This window comes from Anopheles funestus, chromosome 2RL (genome assembly GCF_943734845.2).
Source record: "Anopheles funestus chromosome 2RL, idAnoFuneDA-416_04, whole genome shotgun sequence".
Classification (NCBI taxonomy): domain Eukaryota; kingdom Metazoa; phylum Arthropoda; class Insecta; order Diptera; family Culicidae; genus Anopheles; species Anopheles funestus.
Genome location: NC_064598.1, coordinates 28,447,212 through 28,461,932, shown reverse-complemented (window position 1 = coordinate 28,461,932; position 14,721 = coordinate 28,447,212). Strand labels below are relative to the sequence as shown.

The 14,721-nt window shown below is 35.5% G+C and overlaps 1 protein-coding gene across 1 annotated transcript; it reads left to right on the top strand.

Annotated features, from left to right (window-relative positions):
• Positions 1-26: 26 nt before the first annotated feature.
• On the top strand, positions 27-14,695 carry LOC125766545 (hexosaminidase D). The gene is made up of 5 exons (XM_049432596.1): positions 27-631; positions 2,412-3,096; positions 11,987-12,386; positions 12,532-14,114; positions 14,188-14,695. The coding sequence occupies exons 3-5, from the start codon at positions 12,041-12,043 to the stop codon at positions 14,350-14,352; spliced, it is 2,094 nt and encodes a 697-aa protein (XP_049288553.1). The 5' UTR covers positions 27-631; positions 2,412-3,096; positions 11,987-12,040; the 3' UTR covers positions 14,353-14,695.
• The last annotated feature ends 26 nt before the right edge of the window (positions 14,696-14,721 follow it).

The following is a 14,721-nucleotide window of genomic DNA, read 5'->3' as shown; positions in this document are numbered from 1 at the left end:
GTTATTGTTTTTAACTGATAGACATCACGCAACGCTTAAAACCGTATGTTACAACGTACCTATTACCTTGACGACGGTTTTACCCCGTATCCTTGCCACAAGCGGCAGTTAGCTGCAACTCAACCGAAGACTTCAGTGTTTGATCGCACTTTGCCAGGATGACATCGAATAACGTACCGGATGCGTTGCAAGATTCATGTACCGGTGGTCCTTCTTCGGATAGCGATCAAATTCAGGACCATTTTGTAGCCCGTTCCGTGGCCGTACTGTTCGCTTCACAGCGGGGTCTTCAGCTGCGAAAGTACCATTCCTTGCTACCTTCAGGCGGTGGTGCCACTTACACGATACAGTTCTGTGATCTGGAGCGTTGGGTAAGAACAATATTTTTCCGCTGATCTGTAGCGCAAATTGACTTACGCAGGATGTGTTCTTGCTTCAGTCACCCCTTCAAAAGCTTGCCTCCTTGGGCCTTACTCCGGATTTTTGCTCCAGTACCGACACGACGAACTCAACCGGAAGCAATAACCGTCCGATTCAACATGGTAATTTGGTACGTTTCGTGGATGCATCGCCCTCAACGGTTAAGGATGGAAAGCTTGTCACAAAGGAAGAAGGCTGAACAAATCAAATGGTAAGTGTTATATATTTTAATGTTTTACGATATTATTTACCAAATGTAATTATTTTTCTTGCGTTTTAAAAGCATATTGCACCTTTGTTTAACTAGCTTTAATAAAATGAATGTTGTTGGATCGATAGTTTAGTGTATACTATTTGCAAAAACTATTTCAAAACCCTCATAGTCTATTATTAACATTTCTTCCAACCCTTCATTAAACGAAGGATGGCAAAAACAATTACTACGTTCAATAACGTTAACAAATTCTGCCGCTCGAAAACACGTAATTAATGAGCTGGTTTTATTGCACCTGCTAGCGTTCTCATCAAGCGAGGATTTATTTTTTGCGTACTCAAGGATCGTTTTTGCATGGCTCTACGAATGCAAAAAACAAACGCCAAACAGAAACGGTGTGAGCAAACGGTTGGTGAAACTGCACTAATCAACTGCACACAATGTAAGCACGTCGTCCCCGGGTTTCACGTTCAATTTGAAATTATTTCCACTTTACGTGTTCCATTAGAAATGAGGATAGGTACCGAACTGGGGAAACGGTTCATCTAGAAACGTTAATCAAATGTGAACTTTTAGTTGGAATGTTCGTTAAACAGTTCGTACAAGGACAGATGGAAAAAGATCCTTACAGCCCTAACCTACAGGAGGTAGGATGACTTCATCACCATATTGGCAATTAAATTTGCATACATTGCAATCAATGTCCGACTGTTGGAAACAGGGAATCTTGACATCTGCCAATCGGGGGAAAAATGTGGAAATGGAATAGTCTCACTAGCACAGAAATAGACCAAAAAGCGGTGTAAAGCTTTATGATCCGACAGCTGTGTTTGAACTGGTGGGGAAAATCATTAGGGATATCAATCCAGAACTTTCGGGCCGAATGTACTAAGGTAAATGTTTGGTTTCTACATTAATGGTACTTCACATGGCACTATTTTTCTTCAATCCAACTAGCTAATGACAAATACCTACGGACCTATGTTTGTCGTACGAGCAACGTTTTTAGTCTTTTGAATTTTTTTTGCATGAACGTTCTCCATTTATAATTCACTTAGTAGTAACGTACAGGGATTTAAAATTTTAGTAAGTTATTAGAATATTTCAATAGTAAAAGGCTAATAATTCTCCCACGTTATATGAAGTCCTCAATGAACTGTGCTGCGAATGTGAGAGCCGAAGTATATTAAAAGTCTTTCAAATATCGTTATACGCGAAGAATCTTTCTAAATCCTTTTTAATGAACTAATCTTAATTAAATGGGAAAAGTTGATAACAATTCCTTAATATATCGTTGTGAAAGACGTCAAGTCTTACTTGTGGTTCAGCGCAAGAAAGATCATGAGGAGATTATTAGTTCAGAACCATTGCCTGTAAACATTTCAGGACATTTTAGGACATTTCAGTCTACAATAGATACTTCTTTTAGTATTTTGATGAAGTCTTCTGGATCATATGCATTTGAGGTACCGTTGGATACCTTTCCCCAGGTTCTGATCTGACTTCTGTACATCCTCGAGATCAACGCAGTCAACTGATGATACTCTTACACTAAGAACCTAATATAGACATCAACATTTAAAGTGTATCATATTTTTTATATGGAATCTAAATAACAAAAACGATTCAAAGAAGTAATACAAAACAGCAGATAAAGCATTAAAAAAGCCTATTTTTCAATGCTTCCCACAACAAACATAAAATTCCCACATTTCTCTAACCGATTCTCTAAATGCCGGTTCAAAGTGTATGCCCTTGTTTTCTCCACCTTCTAAAGTTGCCATACTGCTGAGCAATGAAACTGACACCGAAATAATGCTCTTTCATCGCGCGGATCCGATTCGGCGCACTGGGTTTCTCATCTCCCTCACATCAGCAGTGGCCAAACAAAACAAATACGCAAGGACCGCGAAAGGAACGCAGCTTTCCAGCAGCAGGATGTTGATGCTGTAACGCGAGTTGGCCATCCATCGTTTCGGCATCCAGTGGTCCAGCCGTCCGACGGGTCTCTTTTAAAACACATTATCAACCATCGAAACGAGTTCACTCGTTGATTGCTTCTGGTGCCGAAAGCACATCGGCCACTGGAGGAAGAAGACTTCTGGACTGCTCCCTAGCTTAATCAATCAGCCGTGTTTTTGTTTCGATTCTGCTGAAGCTGAAAAAGGGCTACAAAATGGTGTTCAGAAGTTGTGCATATTTGTAGTGCTGTTAATGGTGAATGTGAAAATTTCGATTCGTTTACACGATCCGTGCAGTTGTTAATTGTTGCATGTGTAATTGAGTGAAAATTTTTTTTAGAAGACTTTTCCAAACTAATTTATTGCATCCAGGACAAAGCAGTAATGATGTGTGTGCGGCCGATTAGAGCATTTTTTGCATAATAATTAAAAGGTGTGTTGGCAAAATTCTCCAATTGAAACGCTTGTGATTAGATTAAAACAGAATCTTTCGGCAGTGAGGTAAGTGAATCGAAATTGTGTATATTAAATAATTATTACAGCTTTATATCGAGATTTGTCATATTTTACCACACATGGTGTTGTTTTTTTTCTTCTTCAGCACATATTGACCGCTGTATGCAATTTTCCTTTATGAAAATGTGTGTTAGTGTATGGTGGAAAGTAGAAAACGGTTCGCAAATCCTTTATTAATAATTAATACTCCTCTCATTCATGTGGTTTCGGTGGCCGTACCAAATCATTTTAATAGCCCTGTATGGGTTTTAATTGAATCTGATGGTCAATTATGTTCATCCGCTGCTGGTCACCGTGGATGTGGGGTCATTCTTTTTTGCTTACATGATTTATGATTTAATATTTAAAAATCACAACAGTTGCTTATCGTTTGTTAAATATATTGCTACAAACTTTTTGGAAAAAGGAATCGTCCAAGAAGAGAGACTGTAGAGACGATAAAAGATTGTACTGTCGACAGGTTAAGAAGTTAATTATCACTCCAATCACGAACCAATCGAACCGATTCTCCTGCTGCCGAATTTATGTGATTATTCCCTCGACGCCCTGGGCAAAAAAAAAAACAAACACAGACTGACTAGAACCACGAGCGGAGACAAATATCAGAAATACCAAGCAAAGCTTTTTTTCCAAAACAAAAAATTCATGTTTTTCTTCGAGGATGCATTCCACCATTAATTCTTCTGCACCTCGAAGAACCATTTCAACTTTTAACCAACAAAAAAATAGCAACTTCCAACTTCTCACCCATCCCAACAAATGCTTTGATGTTTGTTACGCTGTTCCGGTTTTTCCCCCACGTTCTTCAACCCGATGCACAATGTTTGCGACAACTCAGTTTTCGAATTATTCCCTTTCCCAGCCGCATTGCCACTTTAGCGCGACATTGCCGTAATGCTGCCAAATTCACATATTTTTTCAAATACCCAATAAACACATTCGTATGCCATCCCTTCTACGGTAACCGGCAAATGGCAATGCCATGGTCGATGTCTTGAATTCGGACGCTATACGGAAAACCGGCCCTCGTATGCCGCTTCCTTAGAGCCAGAAATTGCTGCTGGTCTCAAAGCGATACGCGAATGAATTGTTAATGTGCTTCGCGTATGTGGGCTGGTTTTTCCGCCTTGCTTTCGACAACAGAATGCAACAAATTAAAAGAATGCACGATGCAACAGACAGATATACAACAAAGGAAAATGTGTCTTCCGATGATGTGTGAAGGTTGTTGATTAACTACAAAATATTTATGATAAATATGAAGAAATTTATATGTTTTAAAAGAGTTGTTTTGATCGTACGATTGTCTCGCAACGGATGCTGCTAACAGTACTGCAGGTTTGTCCGTTTTGTATTCTTGTGTATTTGGCGCAAATCTTATCATAATTTTTCCGGTAGCCAAAAGATATTGTAACAAGATAAATAGGAATGTGATGTATTCGCATTAAAATACATCAATTTATAAAATATTTCTAAAATTTCCCAACAAAAAGGTAAGGCTATAGCCTTAGGAAATTTTCAATTTTTTTAAGTTTTTTTTTAATTTTTTTGTTAGTTTTTATTCTTTTTTTGTTTAAAGCATTATTTGAGTGAAAACAAACTTTTTTCAACCAATTGGCATTAAAATAAATCAATTTCATTTTTTTGCAAAATTTCTCAAAAAAAAAAAACGTAAGGGGTAAGCCTTATGAAATTTTCGAGTGGAAAATTTTTTTGAAATTTTTTTCTGATTTTTTATTCTTTTTTTAATTTAAAGCATTATTTGAGTGAAAAGAAACTTATTGCAACAAATTCGCAATAAAATATGTCACATTTAAAAATTTTGCTGAATTGCAGAAAAATGAGGAAAATTTTACATTTTCTCAAACAGGGTAAGGAACTTGGTTCCTCGAATAACTTCTGGCACAGACATCTGAGGGCATGGCCGTCCAAGAAGAAAATGTAGCCATTGATGCCATCTATCGACCACAAGTTAAAGATTGGCGATCCGTTGGATACCGACCGAGTTATAGCTAAAACTTGGTGAAAAAATGAGCTTTATGAAATTTTCTAATTTTTCTAATTTATTAATTTTTTTATAACTTTTCATTCTGTTTTTTATTTAAAGCATTATTTGAGTGAAAACAAACTTTTTTCAACCAATTGGCATTAAAATAAATCAATTTCATTTTTTTTGCAAAATTTCTCAAAAAAACGTAAGGGGTAAGCCTTATGAAATTTTCGAGTGGAAAATTTTTTTGAAATTTTTTTCTGATTTTTTATTCTTTTTTTAATTTAAAGCATTATTTGAGTGAAAAGAAACTTATTGCAACAAATTCGCAATAAAATATGTCACATTTAAAAATTTTGCTGAATTGCAGAAAAATGAGGAAAATTTTACATTTTCTCAAACAGGGTAAGGAACTTGGTTCCTCGAATAACTTCTGGCACAGACATCTGAGGGCATGGCCGTCCAAGAAGAAAATGTAGCCATTGATGCCATCTATCGACCACAGGTTAAAGATTGGCGATCCGTTGGATACCGACCGAGTTATAGCTAAAACTTGGCGCAAAAATGAGCCTTAGGAAATTTTCTAAATTTTAGAATTTTTTTATTTTTTTTTATTTTTTGGTCTTTTTTGTATTTAAAGCATTATTTGAGTGAAAACAAACTTTTTTCAACCAATTGGCATTAAAATAAATGAATTTCATTTTTTTTGCAAAATTTCTCAAAAAAAACGTAAGGGGTAAGCCTTATGAAATTTTCGAGTGAAAAATTTTTTTGAAATTTTTTTCTGATTTTTTATTCTTTTTTTTATTTAAAGCATTATTTGAGTGAAAAGAAACTTATTGCAACAAATTCGCAATAAAATATGTCACATTTAAAAATTTTGCTGAATTGCAGAAAAATGAGGAAAATTTTACATTTTCTCAAACAGGGTAAGGAACTTGGTTCCTCGAATAACTTCTGGCACAGACATCTGAGGGCATGGCCGTCCAAGAAGAAAATGTAGCCATTGATGCCATCTATCGACCACAAGTTAAAGATTGGCGATCCGTTGGATACCGACCGAGTTATAGCTAAAACTTGGTGAAAAAATGAGCTTTATGAAATTTTCTAACTTTTCTAATTTATTAATTTTTTTATAACTTTTCATTCTGTTTTTTATTTAAAGCATTATTTGAGTGAAAACAAACTTTTTTCAACCAATTGGCATTAAAATAAATGAATTTCATTTTTTTTGCAAAATTTCTCAAAAAAAACGTAAGGGGTAAGCCTTATGAAATTTTCGAGTGGAAAATTTTTTTGAAATTTTTTTCTGATTTTTTATTCTTTTTTTTATTTAAAGCATTATTTGAGTGAAAAGAAACTTATTGCAACAAATTTGCAATAAAATATGTCACATTTAAAAATTTTGCTGAATTGCAGAAAAATGAGGAAAATTTTACATTTTCTCAAACAGGGTAAGGAACTTGGTTCCTCGAATAACTTCTGGCACAGACATCTGAGGGCATGGCCGTCCAAGAAGAAAATGTAGCCATTGATGCCATCTATCGACCACAGGTTAAAGATTGGCGATCCGTTGGATACCGACCGAGTTATAGCTAAAACTTGGTGCAAAAATGAGCCTTAGGAAATTTTCTAAATTTTAGAATTTTTTTATTTTTTTTTATTTTTTGGTCTTTTTTGTATTTAAAGCATTATTTGAGTGAAAACAAACTTTTTTCAACCAATTGTCATTAAAATAAATCAATTTCATTTTTTTTGCAAAATTTCTCAAAAAAACGTAAGGGGTAAGCCTTATGAAATTTTCGAGTGGAAAATTTTTTTGAAATTTTTTTCTGATTTTTTATTCTTTTTTTAATTTAAAGCATTATTTGAGTGAAAAGAAACTTATTGCAACAAATTCGCAATAAAATATGTCACATTTAAAAATTTTGCTGAATTGCAGAAAAATGAGGAAAATTTTACATTTTCTCAAACAGGGTAAGGAACTTGGTTCCTCGAATAACTTCTGGCACAGACATCTGAGGGCATGGCCGTCCAAGAAGAAAATGTAGCCATTGATGCCATCTATCGACCACAGGTTAAAGATTGGCGATCCGTTGGATACCGACCGAGTTATAGCTAAAACTTGGCGCAAAAATGAGCCTTAGGAAATTTTCTAAATTTTAGAATTTTTTTATTTTTTTTTATTTTTTGGTCTTTTTTGTATTTAAAGCATTATTTGAGTGAAAACAAACTTTTTTCAACCAATTGGCATTAAAATAAATGAATTTCATTTTTTTTGCAAAATTTCTCAAAAAAAACGTAAGGGGTAAGCCTTATGAAATTTTCGAGAGGAAAATTTTTTTGAAATTTTTTTCTGATTTTTTATTCTTTTTTTTATTTAAAGCATTATTTGAGTGAAAAGAAACTTATTGCAACAAATTCGCAATAAAATATGTCACATTTAAAAATTTTGCTGAATTGCAGAAAAATGAGGAAAATTTTACATTTTCTCAAACAGGGTAAGGAACTTGGTTCCTCGAATAACTTCTGGCACAGACATCTGAGGGCATGGCCGTCCAAGAAGAAAATGTAGCCATTGATGCCATCTATCGACCACAAGTTAAAGATTGGCGATCCGTTGGATACCGACCGAGTTATAGCTAAAACTTGGTGAAAAAATGAGCTTTATGAAATTTTCTAACTTTTCTAATTTATTAATTTTTTTATAACTTTTCATTCTGTTTTTTATTTAAAGCATTATTTGAGTGAAAACAAACTTTTTTCAACCAATTGGCATTAAAATAAATCAATTTCATTTTTTTTGCAAAATTTCTCAAAAAAACGTAAAGGGTAAGCCTTATGAAATTTTCGAGTGGAAATTTTTTTTGAAATTTTTTTCTGATTTTTTATTCTTTTTTTAATTTAAATCATTATTTGAGTGAAAAGAAACTTATTGCAACAAATTCGCAATAAAATATGTCACATTTAAAAATTTTGCTGAATTGCAGAAAAATGAGGAAAATTTTACATTTTCTCAAACAGGGTAAGGAACTTGGTTCCTCGAATAACTTCTGGCACAGACATCTGAGGGCATGGCCGTCCAAGAAGCAAATGTAGCCATTGATGCCATCTATCGACCACAGGTTAAAGATTGGCGATCCGTTGGATACCGACCGAGTTATAGCTAAAACTTGGCGCAAAAATGAGCCTTAGGAAATTTTCTAATTTTTAGAATCTTTTTATTTTTTTTTATTTTTTGGTCTTTTTTGTATTTAAAGCATTATTTGAGTGAAAACAAACTTTTTTCAACCAATTGGCATTAAAATAAATGAATTTCATTTTTTTTGCAAAATTTCTCAAAAAAAACGTAAGGGGTAAGCCTTATGAAATTTTCGAGTGGAAAATTTTTTTGAAATTTTTTTCTGATTTTTTATTCTTTTTTTAATTTAAAGCATTATTTGAGTGAAAAGAAACTTATTGCAACAAATTCGCAATAAAATATGTCACATTTAAAAATTTTGCTGAATTGCAGAAAAATGAGGAAAATTTTACATTTTCTCAAACAGGGTAAGGAACTTGGTTCCTCGAATAACTTCTGGCACAGACATCTGAGGGCATGGCCGTCCAAGAAGAAAATGTAGCCATTGATGCCATCTATCGACCACAAGTTAAAGATTGGCGATCCGTTGGATACCGACCGAGTTATAGCTAAAACTTGGTGAAAAAATGAGCTTTATGAAATTTTCTAACTTTTCTAATTTATTAATTTTTTTATAACTTTTCATTCTGTTTTTTATTTAAAGCATTATTTGAGTGAAAACAAACTTTTTTCAACCAATTGGCATTAAAATAAATCAATTTCATTTTTTTTGCAAAATTTCTCAAAAAAACGTAAAGGGTAAGCCTTATGAAATTTTCGAGTGGAAAATTTTTTTGAAATTTTTTTCTGATTTTTTATTCTTTTTTTTATTTAAAGCATTATTTGAGTGAAAAGAAACTTATTGCAACAAATTCGCAATAAAATATGTCACATTTAAAAATTTTGCTGAATTGCAGAAAAATGAGGAAAATTTTACATTTTCTCAAACAGGGTAAGGAACTTGGTTCCTCGAATAACTTCTGGCACAGACATCTGAGGGCATGGCCGTCCAAGAAGAAAATGTAGCCATTGATGCCATCTATCGACCACAAGTTAAAGATTGGCGATCCGTTGGATACCGACCGAGTTATAGCTAAAACTTGGTGAAAAAATGAGCTTTAGGAAATTTTCTAATTTTTAGAATTTTTTTATTTTTTTTTATTTTTTGGTCTTTTTTGTATTTAAAGCATTATTTGAGTGAAAACAAACTTTTTTCAACCAATTGGCATTAAAATAAATCAATTTCATTTTTTTTGCAAAATTTCTCAAAATAAACGTAAGGGGTAAGCCTTATGAAATTTTCGAGTGGAAAATTTTTTTGAAATTTTTTTCTGATTTTTTATTCTTTTTTTTATTTAAAGCATTATTTGAGTGAAAAGAAACTTATTGCAACAAATTCGCAATAAAATATGTCACATTTAAAAATTTTGCTGAATTGCAGAAAAATGAGGAAAATTTTACATTTTCTCAAACAGGGTAAGGAACTTGGTTCCTCGAATAACTTCTGGCACAGACATCTGAGGGCATGGCCGTCCAAGAAGAAAATGTAGCCATTGATGCCATCTATCGACCACAAGTTAAAGATTGGCGATCCGTTGGATACCGACCGAGTTATAGCTAAAACTTGGTGAAAAAATGAGCTTTATGAAATTTTCTAATTTTTCTAATTTATTAATTTTTTTATAACTTTTCATTCTGTTTTTTATTTAAAGCATTATTTGAGTGAAAACAAACTTTTTTCAACCAATTGGCATTAAAATAAATCAATTTCATTTTTTTGCTAAATTTCTCAAAAAAAAAACGTAAGGGGTAAGCCTTATGAAATTTTCGAGTGGAAAATTTTTTTGAAATTTTTTTCTGATTTTTTATTCTTTTTTTAATTTAAAGCATTATTTGAGTGAAAAGAAACTTATTGCAACAAATTCGCAATAAAATATGTCACATTTAAAAATTTTGCTGAATTGCAGAAAAATGAGGAAAATTTTACATTTTCTCAAACAGGGTAAGGAACTTGGTTCCTCGAATAACTTCTGGCACAGACATCTGAGGGCATGGCCGTCCAAGAAGAAAATGTAGCCATTGATGCCATCTATCGACCACAAGTTAAAGATTGGCGATCCGTTGGATACCGACCGAGTTATAGCTAAAACTTGGCGCAAAAATGAGCCTTAGGAAATTTTCTAAATTTTAGAATTTTTTTATTTTTTTTATTTTTTGGTCTTTTTTGTATTTAAAGCATTATTTGAGTGAAAACAAACTTTTTTCAACCAATTGGCATTAAAATAAATCAATTTCATTTTTTTTGCAAAATTTCTCAAAAAAAACGTAAGGGGTAAGCCTTATGAAATTTTCGAGTGGAAAATTTTTTTGAAATTTTTTTCTGATTTTTTATTCTTTTTATAATTTAAAGCATTATTTGAGTGAAAAGAAACTTATTGCAACAAATTCGCAATAAAATATGTCACATTTAAAAATTTTGCTGAATTTTCAGAAAAATGAGGAAAATTTTACATTTTCTCAAACAGGGTAAGGAACTTGGTTCCTCGAATAACTTCTGGCACAGACATCTGAGGGCATGGCCGTCCAAGAAGAAAATGTAGCCATTGATGCCATCTATCGACCACAAGTTAAAGATTGGCGATCCGTTGGATACCGACCGAGTTATAGCTAAAACTTGGTGAAAAAATGAGCTTTATGAAATTTTCTAACTTTTCTAATTTATTAATTTTTTTATAACTTTTCATTCTGTTTTTTATTTAAAGCATTATTTGAGTGAAAACAAACTTTTTTCAACCAATTGGCATTAAAATAAATCAATTTCATTTTTTTTGCAAAATTTCTCAAAAAAACGTAAAGGGTAAGCCTTATGAAATTTTCGAGTGGAAAATTTTTTTGAAATTTTTTTCTGATTTTTTATTCTTTTTTTAATTTAAAGCATTATTTGAGTGAAAAGAAACTTATTGCAACAAATTCGCAATAAAATATGTCACATTTAAAAATTTTGCTGAATTGCAGAAAAATGAGGAAAATTTTACATTTTCTCAAACAGGGTAAGGAACTTGGTTCCTCGAATAACTTCTGGCACAGACATCTGTAGCCATTGATGCCATCTATCGACCACAGGTTAAAGATTGGCGATCCGTTGGATACCGACCGAGTTATAGCTAAAACTTGGCGCAAAAATGAGCCTTAGGAAATTTTCAAATTTTTAGAATTTTTTTAATTTTTTTTTATTTTTTGGTCTTTTTTGTATTTAAAGCATTATTTGAGTGAAAAGAAACTTATTTCAACCAATTCGCATTAAAATAAATCAATTTATAATTTTTTTCTAAAATTTCCCAAAAAAAAGGTAAGAAAATTTTCAAATTTTTTAAGATTTTTTTAATTTTATTGTTAGTTTTTATTCCTTTTTTGTTTAAAGCATTATTTGAGTGAAAAGAAACTTATTTCAACCAATTGACATTAAAATAAATCAATTTATAAAATTTTGCCAAATTGCTCAAAAAAAAGCTAAAAAGTTTCGCAAAATTTTTCTGAATCGCTTTTGCAAACGCGACTATTGCTAAGCGCTTTGTGACGGGGTAACACGTGCTTGGCTATGTAGAAGAAAAAAAAGAGAGGCGAATGTAGTCCTAGGGACTCAAAAGCTGTATAATATAAATAAAGAAAAAGAATCAAAAAGGGTTTATCGGGTAGAATTATCTAAAGCTTGTATAAAAGCTTGTACAAAATTGTATAATCTTTCTGTCTTATTTCTATTACAGATTTCATCTATCGCATTGTTCGCCAACCATTACCGGTGTTCCAAATAAAACGAAATGCATTCCCGCATGCTAATAGTTTGTTGGAGGCGTAAACTGTTCTTTCTCGGCGCTTCCTTGCTATTTCTGCTAGCCCTGTGGTTTTGGGGCTTCCTCTATACAACGCACATCACCGAGGACGGTGGTAAGATTGTTTCGGTAAGAGAGCTAATGCTGGGCAGTGTGCACGGTCGACACGAGAGTTTGCTCCAGCGGTTAGGTTTCCACGATCGTCATGATGCTGTCCAGGATGTTTCAGGCAGTGCAGGTGTACATGGTGAACAAGGATCGCTGCAGTTTGAAGGCGATGAAGGTGGTGTCAAGTTTGTCAAACCGACGCCGGGTGGATTACGTTCAGCGAAGGGTATGTCAGTACATTATTGTTATTTTATGAACCTTTTTTTTGAGTACTGGAAATTCTGGAGTCCAAATTTGATGTTATTGAATTGCGCCACTTGAACACCTCTTTTAACAATTTCGCTTTCCACGTTTTCTTCATTTCCTTCAAGGACGACACAGCAATGATTGGGATGTGATCATGCAGGATCGAACGGATGATGGGAAACAGCTTAACCAACAGTTAAGTGCCAAAGGACAACGCCACATCACCGACGAGATGCGTATAGCTGCGGAGCGACAAAGTCACTACGAGCATGAGCTAAAGCGTATGGGCGTTCCGGTAATTGCTGGCATTGGGCCAGGTGGTAGACCTCCTCCGGCTCAACGATTGGTACACTTCGATCTGAAGGGCGCTCCACCAAAAGTATCCTACCTTCGGCGCTTAATGCCCATCCTAAAAACCTTAGGAGCCACGGGTATCTTGCTTGAGTACGAGGACATGTTTCCTTACGGTGGCTCATTGGCACCGTTGGCCGCACGAAACGCTTACAATCGCGACGAAATTCTGGAACTCCTGAAGACCGCTTTCGCACTGGGACTCACCGTCATTCCTTTGGTGCAAACGTTTGGCCATCTCGAGTACGCACTGAAGCTGAAAGAATTTGCACATTTGCGAGAGGTGGAAGACTCACCACAGGCTCTTTGTCCTAGTTACAACGCTTCGATTGCGTTCGTCGAAGAACTGTTGACGCAAGTGATCGAGTATCACATGCCAGCAACAAATGCAAATCTTCTCCATAAAGAGGATATTGAGCGGTTGACGCCAAAGTTGACACACATTCACATCGGTTGCGATGAGGTATACCGGCTTGCTGAATGCCCCCGCTGTCGACATCGACTAAAGGATCAGCTGTTTCTCGATCATGTGTACAACGTTGCAACGATCGTACGGCGTCGCTGGCCCCATCTGCGCATCATCATATGGGATGATATGCTACGCCATGTGGCACTCGATGCGCTACAAGCATCCGGCATTGGGAAACTCGTCGAACCAATGATCTGGGTGTACGCGGAAGATATCTACAAGTTCGTCCAGTCCTCCACCTGGGAGAAGTATGCGTCCGTGTTCAGTACGGCATGGGCAGCGTCCGCGTTTAAAGGTGCTCATGGTGAGGGATTGCTGATGCCTCCGATACGACGCCATCTAGAGAACACACTACGCTGGCTAGCGGTGATGCAGGGTGAAGGTAACCGGTTCACGCACGGACTGCAAGGACTTGCCCTAACGGGCTGGCAGCGATACGATCACTTTGCGATACTGTGCGAACTGCTTCCCGCCTCACTGCCCAGCCTGGCGGTGTGTCTTTCAACAGCTGCGAAAGGATATTTCGATGTCAGCGCAAGAACCAATCCCATACTCAGTAGTTTGACATGCCCGGAACCGACTGGGGAGCATCATGCCTGGTTAGAGCTGCACAAAGACTCACTGATGGTGATGTTTTCGCGCTGCATATTCCCCGGCAGTATGACCTATCGGTTCATGCTGCGCCTGGCAACCCTGACGGCCGAAACAGAAGAGTACACGGATGCGATCCGACAGAGACGAGGTTGGTTAACCGATTACAACATTCGGCATAATTTTAGCAGTGCGGCACGGGTTGACGATTTGCTGGGGGAAAACTATCGTCTGTTAAATGCGGTCTCTAATCTTGCACGCACTGCTGCATCCACACTGACGGAGGCGTATGATCATGTTAGTAGCCGAAATGCTCCTGAGTTCAGTGGCGAGAATCTATCTATATGGCTATGTGTTCTCCATTTTCCAGTGGACCTACGGGGAATTCATTGAGCAGCGCATTTTTCCGATGCTGGAAGAGTTGAAACGTTTGGAGCGCGCTGGAGAGGGACTTAAGAAACGCCGCTTCTGGTCACAGCGTCCACTGCCCTACCTAAAACCGTTTGAAGTACTTGGGATTGATGAGAAAACCTAGCTAGCGGAGTATGTTAAAATTTCCTTGCATCATCGATAAATGCATTGGGGATGGATAAGTTTAGAAGATTTTAGCCCCGATGCTAGCGTTAGAAGATATGTAGAATAGCAAACGATCATTTCGTAGTCAAAAACATCCTGTTGGCGAGCCATTTTGTATACGATTAATCATTTTTCTCGCCAAACGTTGATGATACACTGGTCCGATAGTAAACCAACACGTGTGTTTCCCAACAAGACTGACAGAGAAAGTATAGCGTTACTTAAAAGATAGTGAACCGGCAGTGAAATTGTAGTCGAAACAATCAAAATATAAACGATTTCGCGTAAGTTAGCAACTCTCACTGTAATGTGTGCATTTCTCAAACGA

Bases quoted from the DNA above. Each gene is read 5' to 3' on its own strand.
- LOC125766545 (XM_049432596.1), top strand. From the start codon at position 12,041: ATGCATTCCCGCATGCTAATAGTTTGTTGGAGGCGTAAACTGTTCTTT. The intron at 12,387-12,531 runs GTATGTCAGTAC...ATTTCCTTCAAG, and splicing joins TGGATTACGTTCAGCGAAGG to GACGACACAGCAATGATTGG. The intron at 14,115-14,187 runs GTTAGTAGCCGA...TCCATTTTCCAG, and splicing joins TGACGGAGGCGTATGATCAT to TGGACCTACGGGGAATTCAT.